The 27,312-nt window shown below is 40.3% G+C and overlaps 1 protein-coding gene across 2 annotated transcripts; it reads left to right on the top strand.

Moving 5' to 3' along the window:
* The first annotated feature begins 532 nt into the window (after window positions 1-532).
* On the top strand, window positions 533-25,487 carry ASMTL (acetylserotonin O-methyltransferase like). 2 transcript variants are annotated; one of them, XM_061459810.1, is made up of 13 exons: window positions 533-641; window positions 2,428-2,559; window positions 4,870-4,917; window positions 5,545-5,609; window positions 6,623-6,684; window positions 8,358-8,466; window positions 13,193-13,619; window positions 16,266-16,428; window positions 18,205-18,389; window positions 19,247-19,376; window positions 19,963-20,106; window positions 20,678-20,800; window positions 24,849-25,487. In XM_061459810.1, exons 1-13 carry the CDS (start codon window positions 549-551, stop codon window positions 25,055-25,057), a joined length of 1,890 nt encoding a protein of 629 aa, XP_061315794.1. In that variant the 5' UTR covers window positions 533-548; the 3' UTR covers window positions 25,058-25,487. The 2 variants fall into 2 exon arrangements, with proteins under 2 accessions (XP_061315794.1, XP_061315793.1); XM_061459809.1 differs by lacking the exon at window positions 24,849-25,487 and adding an exon at window positions 21,890-22,483.
* Window positions 25,488-27,312: the final 1,825 nt, after the last annotated feature.

Below are 27,312 nucleotides of genomic sequence, written 5' to 3'. Positions count from 1 at the left end.
AGGTTGCTCAAAGCCCCATCCAACCTGGGCTTGAACACTGCCAGGGATGGGGCAAAGCCACAGCTTCTCTGGGCAACGTGTGCCAGTGCCTCACTATCTGCATAGCGAAAGAACTTCTCCTTTATATCCAATTTAAATTTACCCTCTTTCAGTTTATTCAAGAACTATCGGAACGGGTCTGTGTGGTGCTAAACGTGGCTCCTACGACACGGAATCTGTGTCTGTCCCTCTTTATTTAAGCCTGCTGCCGGTGGCTGCTCCCCACGCAGCACCCACCCCTCCATAGCCAGCTGCGCCCGCTTGCCCGAGGCCGCCAGGACCCGGAAACACCGGCGTGGGCGCCACCCTGCTCCCGGGCGCGCCGTGAAGCAGCACTTCCTGCCCTCCCCACCCCGCGTACTGCCCCACCTTTGGTCCGCGGGGTCTCCGCAGCTCGCTAGGGCGGTTACAGCCCGGCCCCGCCCCGCGGCCCTGCCGTCATATAAGGCCGCTGCTGCCGCCGCCACGGCCTATCCCGAGCTTGTGCGGAGCGGGGGGCCGCTGCCGCCATGGTGTTGCACCCGGTGCTGGGGAAGCTGGTCAGCAAGAGGGTGGTGCTGGCCAGCGCCTCGCCGCGCCGGCAGGAGATCCTCACCAACGTGGTGAGTGCCCGCCTCGCCTCGCCTCGCCTCTCCCCGCCTGGGCCGGGGGGGGGAAGGCCGGTGGTGCTGCAGCTCGACCCCCGCTCCCGGGCGCTGAGGGTGTGCAGGTGCTCAGCGCCGGGCTGGGCCTGCGGTGTCCGCCGCCTCTCCGGCCGCCGGTCCGCCTGCACAGAGCCGGCACAAGCCCTCGCCGTGCTTCCTGCGGCAGCCGCTTGTGCTGCGCCTCGGGGCGATACCGGCGGTCCTTCCCCAGGCCGGCCTGGGCAGAGGCAGAAAGGCCCAGGGTTGGGCTTCGAACGGCAGGTGCTGCCCCGAGTGCACGCTGTTTTACATAGGAATGTTACTGTTTTTTCAGTACCAGTATTTCGTGGTCAGCTTTCCTCTGTAAGCAAGTACCGTGCGCATCAGTTTCACTTAACCATCAAGGTTAATATGAGAATGGATTAAAGTATCCTGCTGACAGGGGGTGGTGTGATCAGGCAAATGGAAGACTTGCTCAGACTGGAAAATGCCAACATAATTGTCTCTGGCGTCCTCAACATAAAAAGGACATGGAGCTGTTGGAACAAGTCCAGAGGAGGGCCACGAGGATGATCAGGGGACTGGAGCACCTCCTGTATGAAGACAGGCTGAGAAAGTTGGGGCTGTTCAGCCTGGAGAAGAGAAGGCTGTGTGGAGACCTCATAGCAGCCTTCCAGTATCTGAACGGGGCCTTCATTAGGGACTGTAGTGATAGGACAAGGGGTAACGGGTTAAAACTTAAACGGGAAGTTTAGATTGGATATAAGGAGGAAGCTCTTTACTGTGAGGGTGGTGAGGCACTGGAATGGATTGCCCAGGGAAGTTGTGAATGCTCTATCCCTGCCAGTGTTCAAGGCCAGGCTGGACAGAGCCTTGACATGGTTTAATGTGAGGTGTCCCTGTCCATGGCAGGGGGGGGTTGGAACTACGCGATCTTAAGGTCCTTTGAAACCCGAACTGGTCTATGATTCTATATAATAGTAAAATTTGGAAGATCTTGCAACAGACTACATGAATTAAAAATGTGCTTCCATTACCTGCCCTTTAGCTATTTAATACCAAAATTTGTGAAAATTTTACTTTGGCTTCTGAAATGTATGAAAGTTTCATGGGATTAGTATTATGAGGAGGAGAGACAGCAGAATAGGTAGCTGTCCCTTATTCATTCTGCAGAGCACTTTTGGGACACAAAGGAAGCTGTAATCCATCATTCAGACCATTCAGGCTCCATGGAAGCACATGCTGACCTCACTGGGCAGGCTGCAGGGAGCTTTTGAATGACACTTGGGTATTATAATACATCAGATTTAGATTGCTTACTCTTGTTATTCTTCATGGGAGAAGTTGAATTTGAATAGGAAGAGGTATATTTTCAGAACAGAGACTTGGGGAAGCACCAAGGTTCAAGCATGCACAAAGTTAATAGAAGCACGGTGTGCCTGCTGGGTGTAGTAAATTTACAGGTATAACCTGGAGGCAAGACGCAGGAAGAAGGGGGGGAGGGGAGATTTTGACAAAACCACACAGAAACTGTCTCATGTTTTCTGTTTATCACATGTATAATGACAGATAAAGTGTGGGTGGCAAATCTCCTGTAAGAGTGTGTACTACTGACATGCAAGTAAAGTGCGGTGGATGAATTCAGTAAAAAATACCCTGTATCAGAATAGTCTGTGAAATGTGTAAGTTTTATACTGTTAGATTTTTATGGAAGCAACCTTTAATAATAATATCAGATTGACTGTATTGCATTCCTTTGTTACAGGGCCTGCGGTTTGAGGTTGTTCCATCCTGGTTTAAGGAAACACTCGAAAAGTCGTATTTTGCAGCCCCTTATGAATATGCTGTGGAAACAGCAAAACAGAAAGCTCTTGAAGTAGCGAACAGAATGCATGTAGTAAGTCACCGGCTATTTTGGCAATAAGATTTTCATCTTTAACTGGTGTGTGTTACTGTGACTTAATTTGCATGTATTTCTTAGGTGGTCTCAGTGCTTTTTCCCCACTGAAGGCAAATGCATATTGTTCTGTCATTTGTAAAAGATAGCTTCCTGAAATTAGCTCACCGAATCATAAGAAGGACTTGTGACTGCAGTTCAGGCTTGCCACAAACAGAAGTGACATATCTTTTCTTAGCAGCATACCTATGCCTGCTTGGGATCATACACTCCATAGTTCCTTCCAGCAGTCAGGTATGTGGCTGGACAGTTGTGCACTCCAGGTATTTGTTGTCTGTGGAGGCATACTCTATGGAAAAACTCACTGATGTGAACCCAGGGCTTTGCTGTAGCTTTCATTGAACAGTAGTTAAACAGTTGTGACAGGAGTATAACTGTCCTGGTTTCAGCTGGGATAAAGTTAATTTTCTTCCTAGTAGCTGGTGCAGTGCTGTGTTTTTGACTTTAGTCTGAGAACAACACAGATAACACACTAGTGCTTTCATTGTTGCTGAGTAATGCTTACCCTGATCAAGGACTCTTTGGTCTCCCATGGTCTGCCAGTGAGGAGGGGCACGGGAAGGTGGGAGCAAGCAGAGACAGGACACCTGACCCAAACTAGCCAAAGGGATATTCCATACCATAGCACATCATGCCCAGTATATAAACTGGAGGGCGTTACCCGAAAGGACCAGATCGCTGCTCAGGTCAGGCTGGGTATCAGTTGATGTGTGGTGAGTGGTTGTATTGTGCATCGCTGCTGTTTCTTGTTGGTTTCTTTTTTTGCTTTCCCCTTTTGATTTTATATTGTCTCCCCTTGTTATTTCCTTTATCATTATTATTAGTAATATATTGTACTCTAGTTATTAAACTGTTGTTATCTCAGCCTTCAGGTTTTACATTCCTTTGATTCTCCTCCCCATCCTGCTGGGGGGGGGGGGGGGGGAAGGAGGGAGGGGTGAATAAGTGACTTGCGTGGTACTGAGTTACCAGCTGGGTTTAAACCACAACAAGCTCAGAATTTGTGAGTGTAGAGGTGCTGGGGGAAAGCAGAAAAAGAAGACAAATTCAGTTTTAAAGCGTTCTGGGCAAAGAAACAGGCAATTTTCTTTTAAGAAAGGAGAAGCTGACATGATTTCAGATTCTGTAGTCATTGCATCCATTTTGTGTCCTCAATATTGTCAAAACCAGTGATACAGCTTACACTGTAAATGCATATTTGACTTCTGCCTTGGCTGTGATCACTCTGAGTACATAAGGTTGTTCCCTACCAGGACCTATTTCAAAGTCTCTCTGATTAAGATCCCACAAAATGTACCATAATACAACTCTGGAAGAGAGGAGGGTGTTTGTTTGAACCTATACTGATGTCAGAAAAGGAATTTTAAACACTTTAAACCAACAGTGCTGCCAGAAGTCACCGCTCTTCAGAACAAATATTGCATGATGTCCAATGTAAATCGTTATCCAGGTTTCTGTCAGCTTCTTTTCAGAGAATGTTATAACATTAGGAGAGTGAATTTTAAACCCAGCCTTGCTAACTGACTTATATTGGCCTTTCATTGCAAAACACTATGTTGTGATAATGCTAATTCAGTGGATTTCAAAATGGATTTTTTTTTTAATGGTGCCTGGAATTAGTTTTATTTAAAGCACATCAACAGCCTTTCTATAGAAAAATCACCTCCTTACAAACTCTTATTAATATAATGATCACAGTTGCAGACAAGTTTCCTGTCTTGATGTGTTAAAAAATAACCATGTACCTCATAACATGCAAATCAATCAAACCTCAGCTATGACGACAGATACAAGTTTTAAGTTTATACTCCTACCTCTCAATTCCCCAAAACAGAGAGCATGTGTTCCCTTTTTTAGCAAAACTTGTCTTGGAAAAACAATCCTAGAGGACTGTATTCCCTGGCTTCCATACACTTGCACTTTCTTTAAAGGAATTGTGCCTGCCACCTTGAAGACCATGACTTTTGAGAATGCAGGTAGTTCTTTCCTGGATGTATTTGTTCATCAATAATGTATTTAGGCAAAATCATGACCTAGGAATGGTCTGCTCATGCCTCCTGTTTTCCTCACTTTTATGGTGACAAATTATTACAAATTTTGTAAACACTACAAAAGGAGTGTCTTGTTCTCAGGCCAGTGTTGAGTCCTACCTGTAAACCAGCAAACTTTGTTTTCTTACCATAAGTTATAAAAGATTTTGTTCTTTCTTCCTCTTTTGAGAAATACCTTCTTTTTTTCATGCCTTTGCAGAAACACCTGAGAACACCTGATGTTGTCATAGGAGCAGACACTATTGTGGTAAGAAGTCTTCTGTGGTTTAGCATTGTTTTAATTTATGAGAAGTGTAGAAAGTACTTGTATCTTTAGGTTTAAAGTTTGAAAGCTGTCTTCACTGAGAAGTTATACCTGCAATATGATGTATCTTGTGGGTTTTGTGGGTATGGGTTTTAGGGTATTTTTTCCCAACAAGGCAGGTTTTGGTATCCTGAGTGCTAAAAGCTTTGCTGCTGTTTTTGCAGAGATGCTAATATTACATTAAATATTGCCTTGGATCATCTAGTATGTAAGGGAAATTCTGTTCTCAGGCAGTTGTTGACTGTCTAGAAGTCCAGATCATGTGAACTGTTCGGTGGTGTGCCTTGTAGTGGGCATCACTTTTTACCTGTCATCTTCACAGAGACAGTGAAAGGTTAAGGACAGAAGAGGTTGAATTACCCTTTTGTTTGAGAGCTGCAGCCACTGGAGTGTTGCACTCGTTATGTGCTTGGTAATAAATCACATGTTCTGACAAAACACCTGTGATTCTTGCTCTACTCAGTCACTCATGTTTGAAGCCCTAGCTGAAATTATGGTTCAAATATAATTTCTGACCTCAGTTTCTGAAAAGTAAGAAAAAGCCTCACACTTTCTCTATCTTTGTTTTAGTCTGTGGATGAACAAATTCTGGAGAAACCAGTTGATAAGCAAGATGCATATAGGATGCTCTCCAGGTCTGTAGTTTTAAGTAAGATTCCAAATATGTATGTTAAGCTGTTCTAAAAGGAGCTGTACAGATTCATTGATGTATATGAAGAGCTCCGTGGCTGGTTGGTTGGTTGATGTTTTTGTTTTGTTTTCGGTTTGTTTGTTTGTTTTGGTGGGGTTTTTTGCCTAAGTTCAGTAGGTCAGTTGCTTAATCATGGGTATGAAATGCACTTAAAATTTAGCCTTTTAGAACTCCTCTAAATTTTGTTCTATATGAAAAGAATAAAGTGCAGACACTCACTGTTTCATCTTACAATTAATTAGGTAGAATGCTAGGGGGGATAGTAGGAGTGTGAGATGGATTACCTCAAATAGGCTGGCTAGTATTTAGGAGACTATTCCTTAACTACTCTCTTCAAAGATTCAAGTTCTTATGCTATTTATTACGCATTAAATGAAAAACTAGAAGCTCTCAAAGGAATCGGCCACTATGTGGCGCTCTGGAGCCACTACCAATGAGCCCGTGGGAGGGTCTTCCTCTGCCTTCTGCATCTGTTCCCCTGGCTAGCCATGGGATCCCTGGGGCCATTCTAGATGAAATGAGTACATAACCTTTAGTTGCCTATCAGATGTTTGGTCTAAATTGCGTCACCTAGCTATTCATTGCCAGCTTTCAGTGAAGATGCCTGCAAGAGTAGTGTTTATGCTGATTGGCTTTTTCTTATGCATTTGAAATAGTCACTTCCTCCTGTTTACAATAAATAAGCTGATATTGTAGACTGCTGTGGACATCAGTACAAGTGAAATTTTGGAGACTTGAAATGTCTGAATCTCTTTATAGTATTTTTTTGTTTTGTCAATGTCTTTTCACCTATATTGAAATAAAAAAAAATGTTTGTTTAGGATAATACATCAAGCATATATATTAATATAATGGTCTGTCTCTCAGGCTGTAGTAACATAATCATGTAGAACATTTTTGCACATGGCAGATTTCATCAAACTGTTGCTTAAACCATGTTTTTTTTTCTCCTCACAGGTTGAATGGGAAAGAGCACAGTGTTTTCACAGGAGTGGCTATTATACATTGCAGCAGTAAAGGTATATGTGTCATTTTATTAAAACTCAGTGTTTGCATTAAAAATTTTAAGGATCTGTACAAATGAAGAAACAGAATGGAAATTTTTCATACATAGTCTGAACTGGCTTCCTACTCAGATGAGAATTACCTTATCGATATGTAAATTAAAAGCTTCCCACAAAAGCCAGCTTTTTCATTGTATTCAGTTTTCACACAGGAAGGAGGATGAAAAAATAGAGTAGACTTCAGAAATGCTGTCTCTGAAAGCTATAGGACTAATTAAAAGAGTAGTGTAAACTGTGGGAACATTTTAAATGAAATTCAAGTAAGGCACTACAAAATGTGGGGCTGGGCAGATTTGAACCATATTAACTGTTCCTGTGTTATATTTACACTAGCTGATGAATAAAAGCAGTTGCTTGTATTTTTCCCTTTTCAGTACATAAGGGAAGCTTTAGGTGATGACTGAAATAGTGGCTTAATGCCTCAGATTGTTAATGAATTGTAATGAATTGTAGGGAGCAATATGTTAATGTTCTTTATCAGATAATTTATATAGTAAGCAAGTGGGGTTTATAAGAACTCTACCATTATAATTTAAGGGGTGTTTGGTTTGAGGGACCTCCTCTGATAATTATGCCAACATTCTTTTAATGGAACTTTTGCATGGGTCATTTCTATGAAATTTTACTGGACATAGTCTTTCTGTAGACAAATTATTTACAGCTTTTAATCTTTACTGAAATGATTGCTCCTGACTCTTGTCAGTCATCCAGTACCCCTACTAATATGCTAGTACAGTAGAAAGAGAGCTGCTGCAATGTTATCAAGGGGTTCCTATGAGCTATCCAGCAAGAATAATAATTGTTTAGGAAGAGAGTAAAAATGTACACAACTGTACTACTGATGCTGTGACAGCACATATCATTTGAAATATACAGATTTAAGCCATATGATATTCAAATGAATAAAATTACCATAAATCTGCATATTTCCCCAAGGGATTCAATCAACTGAGTTTTGTAGAATACATTTTTAGGTTTAAGTTATAATTAAAGCACTGTTGTTAAGCACCACATACATGTTACAGATGGGATTTTCATCTTTTTTAGCAACAGGATCCACACCCAGGTGTGCAGTTTGTTACTGCACCTCTGGCCTTCTCTCGGCCACTTCTAGATACAAAAATAATCTTGTTATTTCTTGAGAGACAATACAAAAATTACAGTGATAGTTACTGATGGAACTGCTGGATGCCTGAGTCTGCATTGTAGATGTAAATCCACATTCAAGCATTTATAACAGCTATATGTTTAACTATGAGGTTTTGTTAAGAGTTCTTTGACAAAAGTCATAAAGTTAGAAGGGTGTTTGTAGCCTTCTTTGTTCTCAGTGCTGGATGTGTATGCTAGGAGTCCATAAATAGTTCTGCATAAACATTGTTGATTTACGAGTGCATCCCACATAGGAAGTGTCCCAAGACAGGGCTGTGGAGCTTGAAAATGCAAGCTTTCACTTTCTGGGGAAAGTTGAGTCCATTGTCCCTAAAGAGCATTATTAGTCATTTCATACATCTGTGTAATACCTTATTTTTTCCCAAGCAAAAATGTCAGATGAATGCAAAATAAAACTGAGCTGTTACGCTCTTTAAACTACAGTTTCTGCTTTTAATGAGACCTTTTCCCTTCTGTAGATAATCAGCTAGAGATGGAAGTCACTGATTTCTATGAAGAGACTAAAGTAAAATTTTCTGACCTGTCTGAAGATCTTTTGTGGGAGTACATTCATAGTGGGGAGCCAATGTAAGTAAGACCCAGAAGCTATCACACAATATTTAGGAATAGGCCTTTGCGTGTGTTACTAGCTACAGGCATAAAACCATTTTGTCCTGTGTTCTGCGAAGCTTTGCTGTGTGTATTTGATAAATGATAGCATGGGTGATGCAAGGTAGGTATTCTGTTCCTCTCGTCTAGAGCTGATTGCTCCAGGGAAAGTGAACTACCTTTTTAGTACCCTAAGAAATTTGGGAAGTGAAGGCTGTTGAAATGCTGGATTAGAGCAAGTACTCATGCAATATACAGTTACCTCTCTGTTAACAGAGGCATTCAGGGAGCTTGGATACCTGAGGCAATGGATAGTTCTCATTATAAAAAAGGTGAATAGACTTAGTATTGGAGAACTTTATTGAGGGAAACTAGAACTTGGTTTAGTTTATTAAAATAGCACTGCTGCAAGGAATGATGGCTAAATTTTCACTTATTCTTGTGGCCAGCTTATATACGTTCCTATGCTACAGTTATCTCTTAACTTCCATGTTTCCATTACTCTTGTAATATACTGGTTACTTACAGACAACATTGATTCCCCAGAATAAATAGGATGAGAACAGAATGTCTAACTACTCCTAAGATGAAGCTGACTAGATTGTTTTGTTTATTTTGGGTTTGGTTTTTTTTGTTTTTTTTTTGTTGAACTTATTTGAAGACAAAAAGGCTTTCCCTTTCCCTTGTATTAGCTGAAGCTTAGTGAAGGCAAATCAGGCCATAGTTAGCACTATGGATGGCATATCCGGTGATCGGAGGTGAAATTCTGGCTCTGTAACTTCAGTTCTCACTGTGTAAGAATGTCATGGTGTTTTTTAAACTCATTTGTGTTATAAAACAGCACTGTCACTTTTCATTGGGGAAAGAAGAACCACTGTAGATTTAGAATTTATTTTAAGTGCTTATCTGTAAATGGGGCAATTTTTCTGAACATGTAAGGTTCCCAGCTTATTACAGAGACTGAAGCTAAATTGGATTATGTAGTGAAGAATGTTTTAGCAACAACGCAGTTTGTAACAGAAATTCCTAGTAGGCTTTTGGAAGGTGATCTTTAGTATGCAGCTGATCAAACTGCAACTTTATGCAGGAGAAATGACCATGGATTTTTAGGAAGAATGTCATTTTGAAAAATATTTTGTGATATTCTGATTATTTCCTCTGGAAGAAAATATGCTTTAGCAGTTCTTTGCTAAAGCAAAAAGGCTCATGAGCAGCACTGGGTAATTCTGTTCATTCTGCTAAGCAGGGGGTGTGACAGCAGGGGCTTCTCAGGGACCAGAGTTTCAGAGAATGTATTTCATTACTTTCTGAAGCAGAAGCCAATCAGTCTTCAAGACAATAGGAAGAGTTTGCTCTGGACTTAGGAAAGAACTACTAAATATAGTGTCCTTTTAAATTTTGCAAAACAGTAAGGTGAAGTCTCTTACGGGCTTTTTCTTCCCCTCCTCTGTGGCCACCCATACATACTGCTCACACATTTATGTGCATACAGGTTTTTCTAAACACTATTGCAGTTCAGATGACCATTTGTTTATTTTTTTAATGGCTGCTTAAGTTTCTGAAAACATAAAAATCAATAATCACATGAAAAACTAAAAGAAAATTGCCTCTTTTGTGCTGTTTGTATTGGGCAGAGGTCTTTTTATAGCAAGGACAGAACGGGTATCTAGTATTTCAAAAGTCTGTCACTGGTGACTCAGGGACTAATTGTAAAAGTGTATAGCTGACTTAATATATGCATAAGGAGCGAGTAAAGAGCACTGACTCAAGGTAGTCTGTGATGAGGCTATAAAGCCCCTCAAATTTTGGCTGCAGAAGGATGGCCTTTCCCTGGTTTTATTCCTGTTTCTCTTTCCAACCAAGGGTTTTCTGCTGGCTGGCAGATCTTTCCTTGCTCTGTACGAAAAGGCTGGACTGTAATAATCTTAACAGTTTTGGACTTGTGTAATGAGTAAACTTTGTTTCTGCGCACCTCTTTGACCCGACTTCTTACTTTGTAATCTTTCCCTTGTGAACAACTTCCTTGATCTCTGCTACAGCTTCCAGTTTGAAGATTCTGTGTGGTTTTTGGTAACTCTGCTCTGAATGGTGGCAGTGAAATCAAAGGACCCTACTGCACTCTGGGAAAGAGGTGATTACAGAAGCTGGAGCTGTACAATTTCAGACTTAACTATGAAGTAATAAATGTAGAATGTAAATGTCATTCTTCCCTTGTATGATTTATCATAAGAGTTACTTCTTTCAAAGCTATATCAAACATAAAATTTAGATTTTGCAAATAATCAGTCTTGCAGTGTAGCTAAGCTCATGGATAGCTTAGAGGTTATCAGCTCTAAGAGCATAAGAGCAAAAATCTTCCAGGTGTAGGATTACAGAAGCAGAGAAAGCTGTGCTGTTCTTACACTGAAATTGACTTTGAACCTTGTTTTTTTTCACGTCATGTTGCTACATTTGACTTGTCTGTAGGAAATAGTTGTTCTACATTCATGGCTATATGGACCAAGACACATACATTGTCAGACACATGTTCTTGCCTTTGGAAACCCACCTAAAACCCAGCCAAGCATCTCCCTTCATCTGTAGGAGCCGAAGGGCTTGTTACTGCAAAAGTGTTTTATTTGATCATTGACTCAGTTGAACAATACAAATATTGTATACATGGTTATACTATTTTGTGGCATGTTCAAATTCTACAGTTAAAAAAGTGTGTTTTAATGTTACATTTGGAAGAGTTACCTCTATTTTATGTCTCTTAACGTTTCCCCCCCCCCTTGTATATTGTGGGTTGGTTTGTTTGGGAGTCTGTTGGGGGCTGTTTGGTTTTTTTTAGGAAAAAACAGTGGGTGTTGCACACATTCCTGCCACATTGTGTGAGGGTTTGTTTGTTGGCTGATCGTAGGGGTTTTTTCATTGGTGTTGGTTTTGTCTTTAAATCAGTGGATATTGCACACATTCCTGCTGAAATCATCTATCTTTATAACAGTTGGTAACTGAAAAATGTTTCAGTTGCAGCAGTGATCTTGCTGTTTGTCAAAAGGTCTTTAAAGGGAGTTGTGTTTTTTATTATAACATAAATTAACTGATGCTGTTAATACTGTTAACAAATGAAGCCTTGATGTTAGTGCTATGCTAATAAAAGTATCCAGTTACAAAACCCATCAGATTAGCTAGAGACAGTTGAGAGCTCTGTAAATACTGATATACTCTGGATCTTAGTATGGAAGATGCTTGTTGATGAAACAGTGGAACTTTTACTAACTACATAGCTTCATGCATTTGGACTAGACCTGTATTTGTAGTAGAGAATCCTTCTCGGGATCCAGTTCAGAATATGAAGCTCTGTGTAAAAATACACAAGATGTGGGCAGTTGTGGTAATGTCCTTCCTGGGAGTATGATACCACTGTTTTTGATGGTCACAATGGTTTTTGCCTCCCTGTCAGTATATGCCATAATGACTTCATCCTACAGGACTGCTACTTCATTTAAAAAATAAAATTACTATTTAGTTATTAGAATATTTCTAATTTAGATGGTATAAGTCTCAAGTATGTCATGAAAGAAGGAATAATTTAAACCGTGACAAAGCTAGATATTGCTGCTGTGTGCAAGATTAAGAGAAAAGCCCTGTTTCCCAGTTCATAGCAATTCAAAAATATCTTTTGCTGGGATACTGATCCTCTGTTTCGTTTAGGAGACTATCAAAAAGGGAATCCAGGAATAAGTTCTAAAAATACAAAGAGCTGGTTCTCATCAAATCTAAGGTGAAGAGTCAGTAATCTTCTTTGTGTAGTAACCTTCTTTCACAAGTAGTTTGTGTAATTCCATACTATTTTAAGTTAATAGATCTGAGACTGACCTTTGGTTTCAAAGTTTGTTGACTTAGGGTTCCAGATTCTGGTGTTATCTTATAGTAAGCACACTCCAAACTGCCTTGTTTCTTAAATGTGGACAATAAAATTGTTGGGTCTGTTTCAGCTTATCTGCCTGTGTACATTTCCATTCCACGTAGTGGAATTTGCATAACTATACCTAAAGACAAATTAGATTTCCAAGGTTACTTTGTGTGAAAATACATTTGTGCCCCAAATTACTAGTATTACAATGGCATCTAAGAGCACAGTGGCATGAACTACAGCTCTGCTTATATCTGAGGGTTATGCAAGAACTAGACAGGGCTTAGTGGGAGAGTACTGGGTTTTGTATTTGAATAGGTTGCTCCTCTCCAGGAAAATCCTGTCTTCCTGATCCTCATTTTAGATATTTCTGTGACTAAGATCCACAAGATACATACTAGTCATTTGAGTTCTAAGATGTCTTCTTCAGTGTGAGTTCTTTTTGGAGCTAACATACTCTTAAGGCCCTTCAGCCTCTTGTGGAATAGAGTGAGGGTCAGGATGCAGCTGTGTGATGCAATAGTAATGTTAAGTTTGTTACCTTTTTGGTAGCCAGGACTTGGAAAATGCTGGGTGACCTATGTCAATGCAGTCTGACTACAGCCAGCTGATGTACCCTCCTGCTTCGCTTACTATGGCACTTGGACTGTCTGAAGCATAAACACCTTAGGCTGCTCACCCCTAGTAGAAATACTTGAGTAGGCCTGCCTTTATTCCAGACTCTGCACTATGTCTGGAGTATTTGTGATCTCTGCTACCTTCACTCTTAACTGTAATTAAATATGTCATTTTTGCTTTCTTTTCCCCCAGGGACAAGGCTGGTGGATATGGAATCCAGGCTCTCGGTGGAATGTTAGTTGAGTATGTTCATGGAGACTTCTTGAACGTGATGGGATTTCCTCTGAATCACTTCTGCAAAAAGCTAGCAGAATTGTACTATCCGCCTTCTAAACACAGCGTACAACATAAAAAGCATGACTCTATCCCTTCTGTGGACACTTTTGAGAACCTAAGTGATGGAGAAAGTGAATCTTCAAATTTCACAGAGCACAAAGGTTCTAGTAAGTTGGACAGCAGCGGGATGTGTTCCTCAAGATCTATTAACAATTCTGAAAACAGTTCTAGTGTCAGAAGTGGATTTATGGTACCTCTGGAAAATCAGAATGGCATGCCAGAAAGTACAACAAAACTTCCATCTAAAATTCTAGAGCTGATGGATGGATTTAGAGCCTCAAAGGTAAGGGGAAAAAAACTCCAACAAACAAAACCCTGCTTACTACATGCCTGGCTGATACAGTTGTTTCATTAGACTTCAATATATAACAGGTAATGTGAAATACTTGAGCTGGTATAAGAATGTAGTAATAATTAGTAAATGACCACTAAAGTATTAGAGAGTCCAAGATAGCTGAAATTTCTGGTGCAGTACAGATGTTGGGGTTTTTTGGGGATTTGCTTTTATCTGTTCTATGGAATTTTAATTACCCATTTGAAACAAATTTTGTCTCTTGAGAGCAAAAAATTGGGTTTGATTTTTTGGTGTTTTGGGGTTTGGTGGTTTGTGTTTTTTACTGCTCACAAAAGCACATCAAAGAGGAAGTTACCTTTGTATACTCTGCAAAGACAGCATTTAATATGGTTAGCTTATCTGAATTAAAACTGTGACAGTAACTATATATTATATTTCCTTTCTAACTTCTAATGCTTAGCATTAGAATTCTGTGGAGGATCTTAGAGGTTTTTTTATTCCCTGTTAAGGCGATTTTTATATACCCTGTTTTCATCAGGTATGTTTAGCTGATAATACGCAGTATCTGAAGGAGGCATGCAAGTAACTTTTTACAAACGGGTCACATGCTCTGTGTAGCAGCCAAGTGTGATGAGAAATAAGTAGCTAGACATTTTACATGCTACCAGTTTTTCTACTCAGTTCCAACCTAGTGAAGACAATAGTGAAGAATGCAAAGGAGAAATAAACACCAGTCATTCTAAATAGGTCACTGATTTCCATCAGTCAGTCATGTTTTAGGAAGAGGTGAAAAAAACTGCTAAAGTGGCAATGAAATGACAAACCTGGATTTAACAAATTTCAGGGGGATGTAGGGAAACATGCCAGACAGTGAACAATGGTTTTGCTGAAACAGCAGAAAGTTGTACTCAGATCTGAAGGAAAACCATAATGTGGTCAGTGAAGATCTGTGGGCGTGCTGCTTGCAAAGCAGTACTGAGAGATTTGGAATAAAGCAGCCTTGAGATTGCTGCATTTGACCTTTTTTTTTGTCTATAGAAGATGGGTTTTGATGTATTTGAACAGGTGAGATGATGTTTAGCATTTCTTCAATTTAATATGGAGACTCATCAGTTTTTGCACATTATATACACCGTTTACAGTTACGGGATGTAGAATTTGGTTTTGTGCAGTAGAGGGTAGAGACTGGAAATAGAAGCAGAAGCTTTCTTTCCCCACTAATCCAGTGTAATGTCATAGTATGAAGTGCTGAGTTTTATGTTGAGCTACTGGGAAATTTTTTTTCCTCAGGGTTTGGATCTTTGTAAATTTAATTACCAGTTGCAGTGAATGCTTCCTGTGATCTGACAAAACACAACATCTCTCCACTTGTAGAATAGGAATAAGAGCACAAAGGCATTTAGTTTCACAAAAGCTCTCAAGTTCCCTTTCATTTTGGTCCTTCAGTGTTGTTTCAAGGACTTCATAAAGCAGAACAAAACTTCCTCCTGGTGAAGTTGTTGCCACCTATTTTACTTTGAACAGCTGCTGTTGCAGAACAGGAGGGGATCAGGGTTAAATCCTACTTTCTCAAGATTAGTATGTTCTGAATCTGCATAGTCTGATCCATACTCAGACCTTTGGGGTTTTTCCTTTGATTTTTCCCCCTACCTCCTTTAACTGAGAATTACAAAATAGTAGAAAGAGTGATTTGAGTCAACCAAGTTGTTGACCTCACTTCTTACTTTCTCTTTCCTGTTCTTACAGTTTCTGGGTGGTATCAGTTCAAAGATTGGTCAGGTCTTGGAAGCCAAATGGTCGTAGTCTAGATGCAGTTAGCTCAGTATTGTGAAAGCCTGGATTATAATAAATCCCACCTTTATGTTCTCATTAGAATAACAGAGGAAACTGTAAAAAGAGGATGACAATGATATGATATATATGCACACACAGTAGCAGACCTTCCCTAAAATTAATCTCTTTTTCTCCATTTGATTTTTATCAAACAGAATGTCAAATCTTTTTTTTTTTTCCTTGGCTGCCTTGATTAAATACATTATAGTCGCCTGCAGTTGCAAAGAAATGGATTCTGTGATTGCTGTGTGCCCTTCCACTCTTGTGCTCTAGAAGGTGTGCATGTAGGACAGTTGTGCTCTGAAGTTTTGTTCTTCTTTTTTTTCCCCTTAATTTTTATTAACCAGACAAGTATTACAGCAACTGAAGCTGTTACACTGCCTTAGCGAAGCTTTCCATTCCTTTCGTTTTGGGCAAATCAAATTTAATTTGATCTTTTGCCATTGGTTCAGATGCTTAAGAATGTTTGACCTTATGGACAGTCTTACAGATTAGGATATGCTAAATACCGGAATAAAGAGGTGGTCTTCCTACAAAATCTGTAGGCTGCGTTGCAGAGTATTTTGAGTTCCCTTCTCTCCCAAACGCCTCTGGAAAAATTCTGTTACTTGGCTAAGATAATGAAACCCTCATAGCAGGAAAGAAACCCTCAGATTATGTAATTATCATAGCAATTTTTAGGAGTTTTGTTAAACTCTGATGCACTTAAAGAGTACTTCTGCAGAGTAATTCTAGGTGAAAGGTTCCTTGATTGCAGTCTTTTAAACACAGTACGCCAACAGGTTTTTTTCCTACATTTAGGCTCTGTTTGTAGCCTCTAAGCTGAAGATGTTTGATCACTTGAAAAATAAAGGTCCACTGAAGGCTGTGGATATTGCAAATGAGGTTGGAACCTCTGTGTGTGGAACAGAAAGACTTCTTGATGCGTGTGCTGCTCTTGGATTACTGGAGAAAACACCACAAGGTGACTAATTCCCCCTCTCTGCAACTGCATATAGTACTAAAAGAGATGCAGGACTGGAAGAGCTGCTTTGAAGGGCACAGGGCTTAACTTGATATTGTGGGTAATTTGGATTTGGGGGAAAGGGGAATGGATTGTTACTTCTTTGCTTTAATTATTAGTAGCTGGAATTGTTTCATCTAGAGGTCAGGCTTTATCTAATGAACACATTCAAGTCTTTGAGGAAACCTTAGATTGCTTTTCTCTCTGAATATAGCACTGACCAGATTTCTAAGAAAAAGTTGACAGTTCCGTGGGCAGTCTCAGGGAGCAGTGTGATAGCTCAGATGTATCACCTGCATTTGGGTCACAACAACCCTATGTAATGCTACAGGCTTGGGGAAGAGTGGCTGGAAAGCTGCTTGGTGGAAAAGGACCCAGGGGTGCTGCTTGACAGCCGCTGAACATGACCCAGCACTGTGCCCAGGCAGTCAAGAAGGCCGACAGCATCCTGGCTTGTATCAGCAATAATGTGGCCAACAGGAGTAGAGAGGTGATCATCCCCCTGTACTCAGCACTGGTGAGGCTGCACCTTGAATATTGTGTTCAGTTCTGGGTCCCTCACTATGAAGTATTGAAGTGCTGGAGTGAGAGAAGGGCAAAAGAGCTGGTGAAGAGCCTGGAGCACAAGGCTGAGGAGGATTAGTTGAGAAAACTGGTTGTTTAGCCTGGAGAAAAGGAGGCTGAGGGGGGAACCTTACCACTTTCTACAACTACCTGAAAGGGGGTTGTAGCAAGGTCAGTATCCGTCTCTTCTCACAAGTAACAGGTGATAGGGCAAGAGGAAATGGCCTCAAGTTGCACCAGGGGAGGTTTAGATTAGGTATTAGGAAAATCTTCTTCACACTAAGGATTGTCAGGCATTGGAACAGGCTGCCCAGGGAAGTGGTGGAGTCACCATCCCTGGAAGTATTTAAAAACTATACAGATGAGGTCCTCAGTGATATGATTTAGTGGTGGTCTTGGCAGTCCTGGAGTGACGGTTGGACTTGATGATCTTGGGGGTCTTTCCAACCTAAATGATCCTATGATTCTGTCTAAAATAAGGACCACATTCCATTCCCTGATGCAGCAATGCAGAGTCACAGTCCTCAGCAGTGAATCAGGGTTTTTACAAGGAATGCTCTGGAATGTGTCCATTTTCATGGACAACAACTTAAATTTTAGTGCTCCTAACTGGAACAGTGCTTGAAGGTGTATATAGGTGAGGGAGTCAGAATTACCTCTTCCATTCCACTCTATGTAGTTATAAGTTTACATATGCATCATTTACATAGTAACACTTGGAATGGTAAAGTGTCAGGAAAAGGAAATAAAGCAGGTTTTCAAATCTGTTAGAGGACAAGACCAAGGAGAAAGCCCTGAAGGCAAAACATATTGGAGAAAACTTAAACTAAGGGAAGGAGAAGCTGTAATCTAAAGCAAAATGCAGCCAAGAATGAGGAACTTATAGTACTCTCCATTAAATATTAGGCGTCTAAATGAGCTACTCTGGTTAAAAATAAAATTTAAAAAAAAAAGCCTATCTGTATCATCCAGTATCTAAATTCTTTTTTTATAAACAAAGTACTTGCTCCTTTAAGAAGACTATTAGAATTATTTCATATAAATATTTGCCCAGTAAAGATAACATCAGGATTTGCTTGCTATTTAACAGCTATGCAGGAAGACATGCTTTCAGATTCTAAGCAGCAGTTATACTGAAACAAAGCCTGGTTACAATTGTTTTTTTCCCATAAGGGTATAGTAATACAGATTCAACAAATACGTATCTGACATCAGATGGTGAATACTCACTTCATGGCTACATTATCCACTCTAATGACCACCTTTGGCCTCTCTTCACATACCTGGAGTCTGCTGTCAAAGAAGGCAGCAGGCAGAACCATCGAGCCTTTGGAAAGAAAGCAGAGGATTTATTTAAGGTAATATAAACTCTCATTAGGATGAAAACTATCTCTGAGGAGCCCAGAACTGATCCAGGGGCAAATGGAGACTGGACCATCTATGAAAGTTAGTAGTAACTAGTCCCAGACTTCTGTTCTCGTCAACTTTAGACTCTGAAGTCTGGAGCAATCACAGAATATACTGGGAAATTTGAGTGCTGATGAAAATTCTCTGGCTAAAGTGTTGCCCAGCCAGCTAACATACCCTCAGAACAACCTCTGGGCCTGTTTATGTTCGTGTCCCTTTGTAACACCAGATAGTAGTACCTAATCACACATTCACTCCTTCCACATAGGATGCCATTCACTTTGATGCTGTTGTGCATTCAGTTCAGTCTGTATAATCAGAGCTGTTTTCAAAGTCACTTTGAGTTGATGCAGACTTGTCAATTAGCCACTTGGTGAAGCAGGTTGAGGGGCATAAATATTTGTGCCTGTTAAGGCGAGGGCTAGTAGAGTGAGCAGATAGTGTCAGAACTTCACCTCTGACAGCAGAGCTGGCTAAAAAGTGTACTTCAGACTACATCCTGAGGTTCTTAATTTGTACTAATCTTCTAGATGCTGAAGAAGCCAGTCTGCTAGAGGAGATGTCTACATCCCTCATATAGAGTTGATAAAAGGAAATAAGGGCTTTTGGAAATTAAGGTCCTGTTAGCCTAATGTTAGTATCACTACAGTGAAACAGCGAAGAAGCTGGATGAGCAATTAGTCAAAGGCACTTTTAATTTTAGAATTCTAATGTTAATGGTGTGCAACTACTGCTTTGGTTGTACATAGTTTTAATTGAGTCATGAAACTAAACTTCAATTACTGTGGGCTTTTTTTTCTCTTTTTAGGACTATTATCACAGCCAGGAAGTGAAGCAACGTTTTATGGCTGCCATGCACAGCATTGCCCACCTAACAGCAAGAGACGTGGCTACAGCATTTGATCTTTCACGGTTTAAATCTGCTTGTGATTTAGGAGGTATTGCCTGTAATTGAACGTTAATATGAATTTAAGGGAAAAGCTTGATTTCAGTTCCATATTTTATTACTTAAAACATATGTGTATTTTTTTACTAAAACTGCAGTCGTATTGTCTACTGTTATTTTGCTGGTATGGTAATGTCAGGATAAAAGGGTTAAGTGTAGTTAACTGAAAGCAGAGTTACTTAAATGGTGTTTGAGTTGTTTGAAGTAAGTGAGTGTTTGTCACAATCAGTTACCTACTGACACTGCTCAACACAGAAAACAAGATTTGTGGCTCAGGTGATAGAATATTGGGCTGGGAGCTCCGTTTTAAGCTGTGTTGTTGCTGTCCATTAGCATGTCCAAGACTTTCAAAAGTAATGAAGGATTTATTTCTGAACGCTTCTGTATTGGGGGTGTCAAAGTTGAAACACTACACTGCTAGAACAAAAAGTTGATTCTTTTAGAATTGGTTTGGTTTGTGTGTAGTTTTAATTCTGATTTGATGTCTCTATTTTAGTGTTATATACAGCCTTGTCTTTAAAAATTTCTGCAAATTCTGGGAGAAAAGACTTGATTTGACTTTTTTAAACTTTCAACAGGTTGCACTGGAGCTCTAGCTCATGAATTAGTACAAATATACCCAAATCTCAAAGTCACAGTATTTGACCTTCCAGAAGTCATTGCAAACACCTCTTCCTTTCAGCCTTCAGCACAACACGCGGCTCCAGTAACGTTTGTATCAGGTAAATGTAACACGTGATCTTTTGTCTTATTTTTGTTATCCTAGAGCACAGCACAGGCTCTTCTGCTGCAGAAACTGGTCTGCTACCCTGCTCCAATCTGACTTGTCTTAGTACAAGGCAATGCATGCTTACCCATGCTAAATGGGGACATTGTATTTCTCAAGCCCGTGAGAGTAAAAAACCTGGCTATGGTTGGAAAATGTGGATAAATAAGGAAGTATGAATTAGTAATGCTTTCAGTACCACTGGGAGCAGAGGCTCCATGTCCTTATCTCAGGCTTTTATTTTCTAGGCAAGATCAACATGGTGGCTACAAAAGATTTGAATGTCTCCTTCCTTGCTTTAGGCTTTCTCCTCATTTTTATGTGTTATGAAATTCTTACCTGTGTTCTGCTATTCTCTTTAACTATGCTTTCCTATCTGCAAATCAGTGCATACCTATACCTGTTCATTCTTGTTTCTTTCTTTACCTCTGCTGGAGCTCCTTGTTTCTCTGCAGTATTTTAATTTCATTTTGTAGGAATGTCCTCTGTGGTTTTTGCAGGAATGTACTAACTCTGCTTTCCAACAGGTGACTTCTTCAAGGATAATCTTCCAGAAGCAGATCTTTATATCCTTTCACGTGTTCTTCATGACTGGCCTGATGAAAAGGTACATGTGCTTTTAAGCAAGATAGCGGCTGTTTGCAAACCAGGTAAGTTTTTTTCATTTTGTGGGTTTAAAGGTACATGTTAATGCATAAACATAATAAGTAATCATTAGATGTTCATATTAAAAAGGTGTATTTTTTCTGTCCAATCATAGTAGTCTTTGCTTGAACATCTGTGCTTGCATTATATTAATACCTACTAATGAAAAATGAAATAAAGCTAAACACAGCTTTATTCCATTCCTTGTGTCCTATTGCTGGCCACCAGAGAGAGGGGATCAGTACCATCCCCTCTGCTGCTCCTCTTGAGGAAACTTTAGGCTGTGATAAGGTTTCCCCTCAGCCTTTTCTTCTCTAAGCTGAACAAGTCAAGAGACCTCAGCCACTCCTGAGTCTTGCCCTTGAGGCCTTTCACCATTTTGGTCACCCTCTTTTGCACACCCTCTAGTAGTTTGATGTCCTTTCTATATTGAGGTGCCCACAACTGCACATGGTACTTGAGGTGGGTCTGAACCGGTGCACTGTACAGTGGTTAGCAATGCTGTGCTTGATGCACCCCAGGATACAGTTAGCTGCTTTGGCTGCTATGGCACACTGACTCATGTTTGCACAGTACTAAAGATGAAAGACTACAAAAAGTAGAAAAGCCTACACTGCTAAGATTAGCTGCTTCTTTAATCCAACAGGATTAACTAGCTATAAGGTTTGTTTTGTAAGAAGCATTCAGAATTGGATCTAGGCCATAAAGCATAATCCCATTTGGGGGAGAGGGGGGTAAAAAAAAGATAATTGTGGGTTACTGTCTTAATCTTATGCAAAAATTGGGGTATGACAGATGCTTACAGGAGCTGCTTAGTACAAATGGAAACACAACTTAGTTTAAGAGCATAGTCAAAAAGTGATCTGAACTTCACTGAAGTGAAGACAGTGCTCTAAACTCCCCCCTTCCTTTTAACAATTAAATGGTTGCTTCCAGGAAGAGATTATTGAAAGTAAAATTCTGCAACTGATTCCCACTGAATACCATTAAAACATTAGTGTGAAGGTCCTCTGAAACCATCTCTGAACAAAACACTGAAAACCTGAAGCTAGAAATACTTTACTGAACCACTTTGGGTTGTTTTGAAAATGCAGGAAGTGCCTTGCTAGTGGCAGAAAGTGTGCTTGACGAACAGAAGACATGCCCTCCTACAGCTGTACTACAGTCCCTCAGCATGACTGAAGGCAAGCAAAGAAGTGGCTCAGAATATAAACAGCTGCTAGAGAAACATGGATTCACAAATGTACAAATTAAAATCACAGAAAATTTACTGGATGTTGTTTTGTGCTTCCAGACCTTGTCACCATAGTGTGCCCAGAAGCAGACTGAGATGCTGAGTTTTTACAACATTTGTGCAATGTACCCTTCATCAGCCAGCACATACTGTCAGTTTAGGATAGTTTTGACCCTTTATCTAAGGAATAGTTGCTATAGGCCTTGAATAAAAGTTGGACTTCAGCTTCTGCAGGAGTGAGTTCTATGCATTCAAGAAATGTCTGACCAAAACTCCTATGTATTAAATATGTTCATGTCCAGTTATCATGGCTAGTTTGCAGACTGTATTAAGCTCAGACTTGCTGTCTAGATGTATTGCATGGCAAGTTAAAACTAAAAGCTTTTATGAGTCACATTAATACCTTTGTTTTCCTCAACCTTGAAATTAAAGAGAATTCTCCCTCTGCAATATATTCAGTGGTTACTGCTCATTTTTACTAGAAATAATTAAAAAAAAGTGAATACTGCACCATCTGTCTGAATTCAGGGATGCTTGTCCTCTTTTTCACTTTTTGAGGGAAGCCCCACAGAAAACAACTCAAAGGTGCTCTCTTTTTTAAGCACTTTATCCACAAGCAAAAGTGAAAATAGGACCAAGCTCAAACATATTCCTACAGCATCTATAATGTCACAGAGAAACTTCAGCCATAGTATGCACCCACGCAGGCTGTAGTAAAACCTGTTCCTGTCAGTTTGGGGATTTTCTAAATATGGTTAAATGGCCATATATGTTTTCTGACTCATTACTTGAGTTTTAGGATTTATGTGTAAATTGTTACAAAAATTAAAAATAGAAGTTTCTTCATGTTCTTCCAGTCTTTAGTTGGAGAAGTATGTACTGTATCCCATCTCTTCAAGTAATTTGTCACTAATGTCACGTTTCCTAACATTTTGTTGGTTGCTTGTTTTCCCCGGTACTTCATTAATTTTTTTCTTTTTTTTTTTTTTGATTTAAAGTGTACTTTGTAGTGGAAGCCTTCCAAGAGATTAAAGTTGCACTTTCAGATTAGCTTTCTTTGCTATCAGTTGTGAGTTTCTCACCTGTCACACTTATACATCAATAACCCCAATAAACCAGTGTGAGAGTGGCCATGCCTCTGCTGAATCATGAACCTCAGCCAGTTAAGGAGTTGATGAGCAAAGGTCACTCATCTGCCTGGCAGACTCTTGTCTTACATTACTTAATGAGAAGTTACTTTGCACTTTGAGCACTGAGCAAAGTGAAAGTGCCACAGTGATTCAGTTCATCATGAGAAGTATGCTTACTGCAGAACATTTCAGCTGCGTAAAATCAGGGAAATGCCAGACTTTTACATCACTGGGGCTTTATTCTTGGCAGGAGGCTTTTATGAATGGAAATTTGACTGATCACATCTATACAGACATTTTAAGAGATAAGGGCAAAATATTCAACAGCTGAATTAATTTTAAATGTCTTTTCTGTATTGACGTGGAACTTGCTGTTACGCTTAACAGGCTTGTATTTTGAGAGAGACTCATTCCAGCAATCAGATGTTTCTCATGTCATAATTATTAATTTAGTTTATAATGCTATTCTTTAAGCTGCTATAAACTGAGTCAGAAAATTTCAATCCTAACGTTGGCACACCTGTAGCTGTCACAGACTTTAAAACTGTGCCTCTAAGTACTATATATCCGACTGTAAAATTCGAATAGAATGTGCCTGGCTACCATACAGCCTCAACATAGTCTGTGATTAAAGCACAACAGTAATACACTTTAAGCATTACTCTTTTGGGCATGGTGTCTGGTAATGCACCACAGCTTTGCACTCTCAGGATAATTAAGCATTGGAGCACGTTGCCCAGAGAAGTTGTGGAATTCCTGTCCTTGAGACATGAGGGTTAACGGAATGATAGATGAGTAATAGAAACAAGAACTTCAGCACTTGTTCACTGAATGCTGAGGTAAGAATCCTTGAGGAAAACAGAGAAGTTTGTAAGAAAGAAGAGACACAACTTGGTTGGCTGTCCCAGCACAATCATTTTTATATCAGTTTTTGACCTTGTTACAGCTATTAACAGTACTTCTGCCTGGAAAAGGAATGGAACAGAAACAAAGGGTAGTATGTCATCTGAGCTACCCAGCACAAAAGCTTGAGAATAGCTATTTAATGGCTAAGCCCCTTTGTATGGACCGTGAGTTCATTTTTGGATGTGTTAGCTGACTGATGGATAGTAGAAGTATTTAATGTAGGGTTTGGTTTTGTTCTTAAAAAACAGTTTTTGGAGGGCTGGCATTCTCCTCACTCTCCCTCATCTTTTGGCAGGATATTACACCCCTATGTTAGTCACACCACAAAGGCCTCAGTTCCTACAGAAATAATGCACAATAATACTGACTTTCTCTCTGCTTCTATGCTGCTTGCCATCCACCCTTTTGTCTGCTTGGCAACACTTCAGTATGAATGGGGAGCAGCAATATATCCCCGAACGAAATAGCTACTATTCCTGTCTTATTGTTTTTCATAACCATCATGCCAAGTCTACAAGAAGTCATGCCTTCTTCCCCTAAAAACAGAGAGGTGACTTGAGTTGTGAGTGTTTCATCCCTCCGTAATGTGGAAGGGAATTTCCTGGGTTTTGTTAGAGGAGTGGATTATGCATTTAATGGTGGATTAATTATAGCAGAGCAAATCCATAGAAATTATAAATGAAATCATGTGCACCTGGTAGTTTGCATCCTTACATATGATAGCGGAAATTCTCTTGCCTGATAATGCATTAGTATTGTTGCATGCCTTTGTTTTTAAATTAGGCTGTGAGATTTTGCTGGCAGAAATGGTACTGGATGATGAGAAGAGGAGCACAGCTCTGCTGCAGTCTTTGAACATGCTTGTGCAGACAGAGGGAAAGGAGAGAAGTGGCTCTGAATATCGAGCCTTACTGCAACAACATGGATTCACAAATGTCAAAATCAGAGTGACGGGAAATTTGTTAGATGTTATTCTCTGCATTAAGACCTAAAAAAAAAAAAAGGGGGGGGTTTTAATAGTAAAATCTAGACATTTCTAGTCATGTTTCATGTTTTGTAATTATGCAGTTACAAACTCAGTTTCCTATCAACATTGTAAACAAGAAATGTTATGTCAGCTTTATGAAGTTTTTTTAAAAAGGGGAAGGATTGATTGCATTTATTTTAAACTCAAGTATAATGAAGCCAGAAGATTCTACCCTCAGAAACAAGTCTCCAGCCACAAATACAGCCTTACAGCAGTATTCACATTGCTGAGAAATCAGAGTTTCTTCCTTCATGGTGCAATTAGAATAGTCCTGGGTTTAGAGCAGCTTTGCCCATTTCAGGGGGTCAGCACACTTCAACACTCCATCACCATCCACTTTAATGTCACTTTATGTTAAGCACTCTATTGTAAATAAAGAAACATTCTCTAACAAAGTCTGGAGACTGCTACTGCAGTGGCATGGGCAAGACTGGAAACAGAAGAACTAGAGTGGTACCTTCTCAAGAGTCAAGGTGGACTTCTCCTTCTGTGAGGTTTCTGGAAAAAGGCAGTTGTATAAAAGCGCAAGTTTCATCTGTAATTATAACAAGATGAAATGTAGGAGCACCACATTCGGTTCAAGAAAATCCTCCTCCTCATTTTTAGCCCTACCTAATTTGTGAGCACTTAACAAAAGTGGATAGCAGAATATGAGACTAGGTAAAGAAAATAATAAAAAAAAAAAAAAGTGCAGAAACGGAAAAGAATTTCCCCCAGTCAGGTGTATTTCAGCTCCAAAGGTGAATGGGACAGGACAGCTACTGACTGGGCAGTTTCTATCGAAAAAGTTATGTGCATTTTGCCTTCACTTTTCAAATTGATAACACTTCAGAATCCCAGAACATGAAGTTCTTTTTTAATCAGTAGAAAGTTTCGAGGGGGGGGGGAATCCCAACCTTGCACTCATTGTGTTGTGTTATGAGAATATTAACGTTTCGTTATGAGCTTTCTTAAAAACACACTGAGCTGTGTTTGTCTGTCTGAGAACGTGTACTACAGCCTTTTGTTACCCATGTCCAAAACATGGTTCTCTCACACTGTATGTGCCTAACCCTGTGCTAGCCCAGGAATCACCTTGCTACATTTGTATTATGATACAGGGTATAAAATAGTATGCAATTTACTTTGTTGATGTGCAAACCTCCCCCCCCCCCCCCCATATTGTGACATATGGCCCTGGGAAGAATACAGGGATGTTGTCCAGGAAGCTAGGGACCAGGTTAGGAAAGCTAAGGCCCAGTTAGAATTAAACTTGGCTAGGGATGTGAAAGATAACAAGAAGGGATTCTATAGGTACAGTGCAAATAAAAGACAGACTAGGGACAACGTGGGCCCTCTCCAGAAGCTATCAGGAGAACTGGCTATCCTGGATTTGGAGAAGGCTGAGGTTCTTAACAATTTCTTTGCCTCAGTCTTCACTGGCAAATGCTCTGACCAAACCACCCAAGTCTTGGAAGGCAGACAAAGGGACTGTGAGAATGAAGACCTTGGGCCCAGTGTAGGACAGGATCTGTTTTGAGACCATCTTAAGAACCTGAACACACACAAGTCCACGGGACCTGATGAGATCCATCTGAGGGTCCTGAAGGAGCTGGCGAATGAAGTTGCTAAGCCACTGGCCATCATATTTGAAAGATCAGGGCAGTTAGGTGAATTTCCCAATGACTGGAAAAAGGGAAATATAACCCCCATTTTCAAGAAGGGGAAAATGGATGACCCGGGGAATTACAGACCAGTCAGTCTCACCTCTGTGCTTGGCAAAATCTTGGAGCAGATTCTCCTGGAAGGCATGCTAAGGCACATGAAAAACAACAAGGTGCTTGGTGACAGCCAGCATGGCTTCACTAAGGGGAAATCCTGCCTGACTGATTTGGTGGCCTTCTATGATGGGGCTACAGAACTGATGGACAGGGGTAGAGCAGTTGATCTCACCTACCTGGACTTGTGCAAAGCATTCGACACTGTCCCACACAACATCCTTGTCTCTAAATTGGAGAGACATCAATTTGATGGATGGACCACTCGGTGGATAAAGAACTGGCTGGATGGCCGCACACAAAGAGCTGTGGTCAATGGCTCAATGTCCGGCTGGAGACCAGTAACGAGTGGTGTCCCTCAGGGATCGGTGTTGGGACCGGTCTTGTTCAACATCTTTGTCGCTGACATGGACAGTGGGATTGAGTGCGCCCTCAGCAAGTTTGCCAACGACACCAAGCTGTG

Source organism: Pezoporus flaviventris, unplaced genomic scaffold (assembly GCF_033815535.1).
Source record: "Pezoporus flaviventris isolate CSIRO_AGI_PZ_B2104156 unplaced genomic scaffold, CSIRO_AGI_Pfla_v1 ptg000030l, whole genome shotgun sequence".
NCBI classification, from domain to species: domain Eukaryota; kingdom Metazoa; phylum Chordata; class Aves; order Psittaciformes; family Psittacidae; genus Pezoporus; species Pezoporus flaviventris.
The sequence above is the reverse complement of the archived record's forward strand: the minus strand, read 5'-3'. Positions and strand labels throughout refer to the sequence as shown.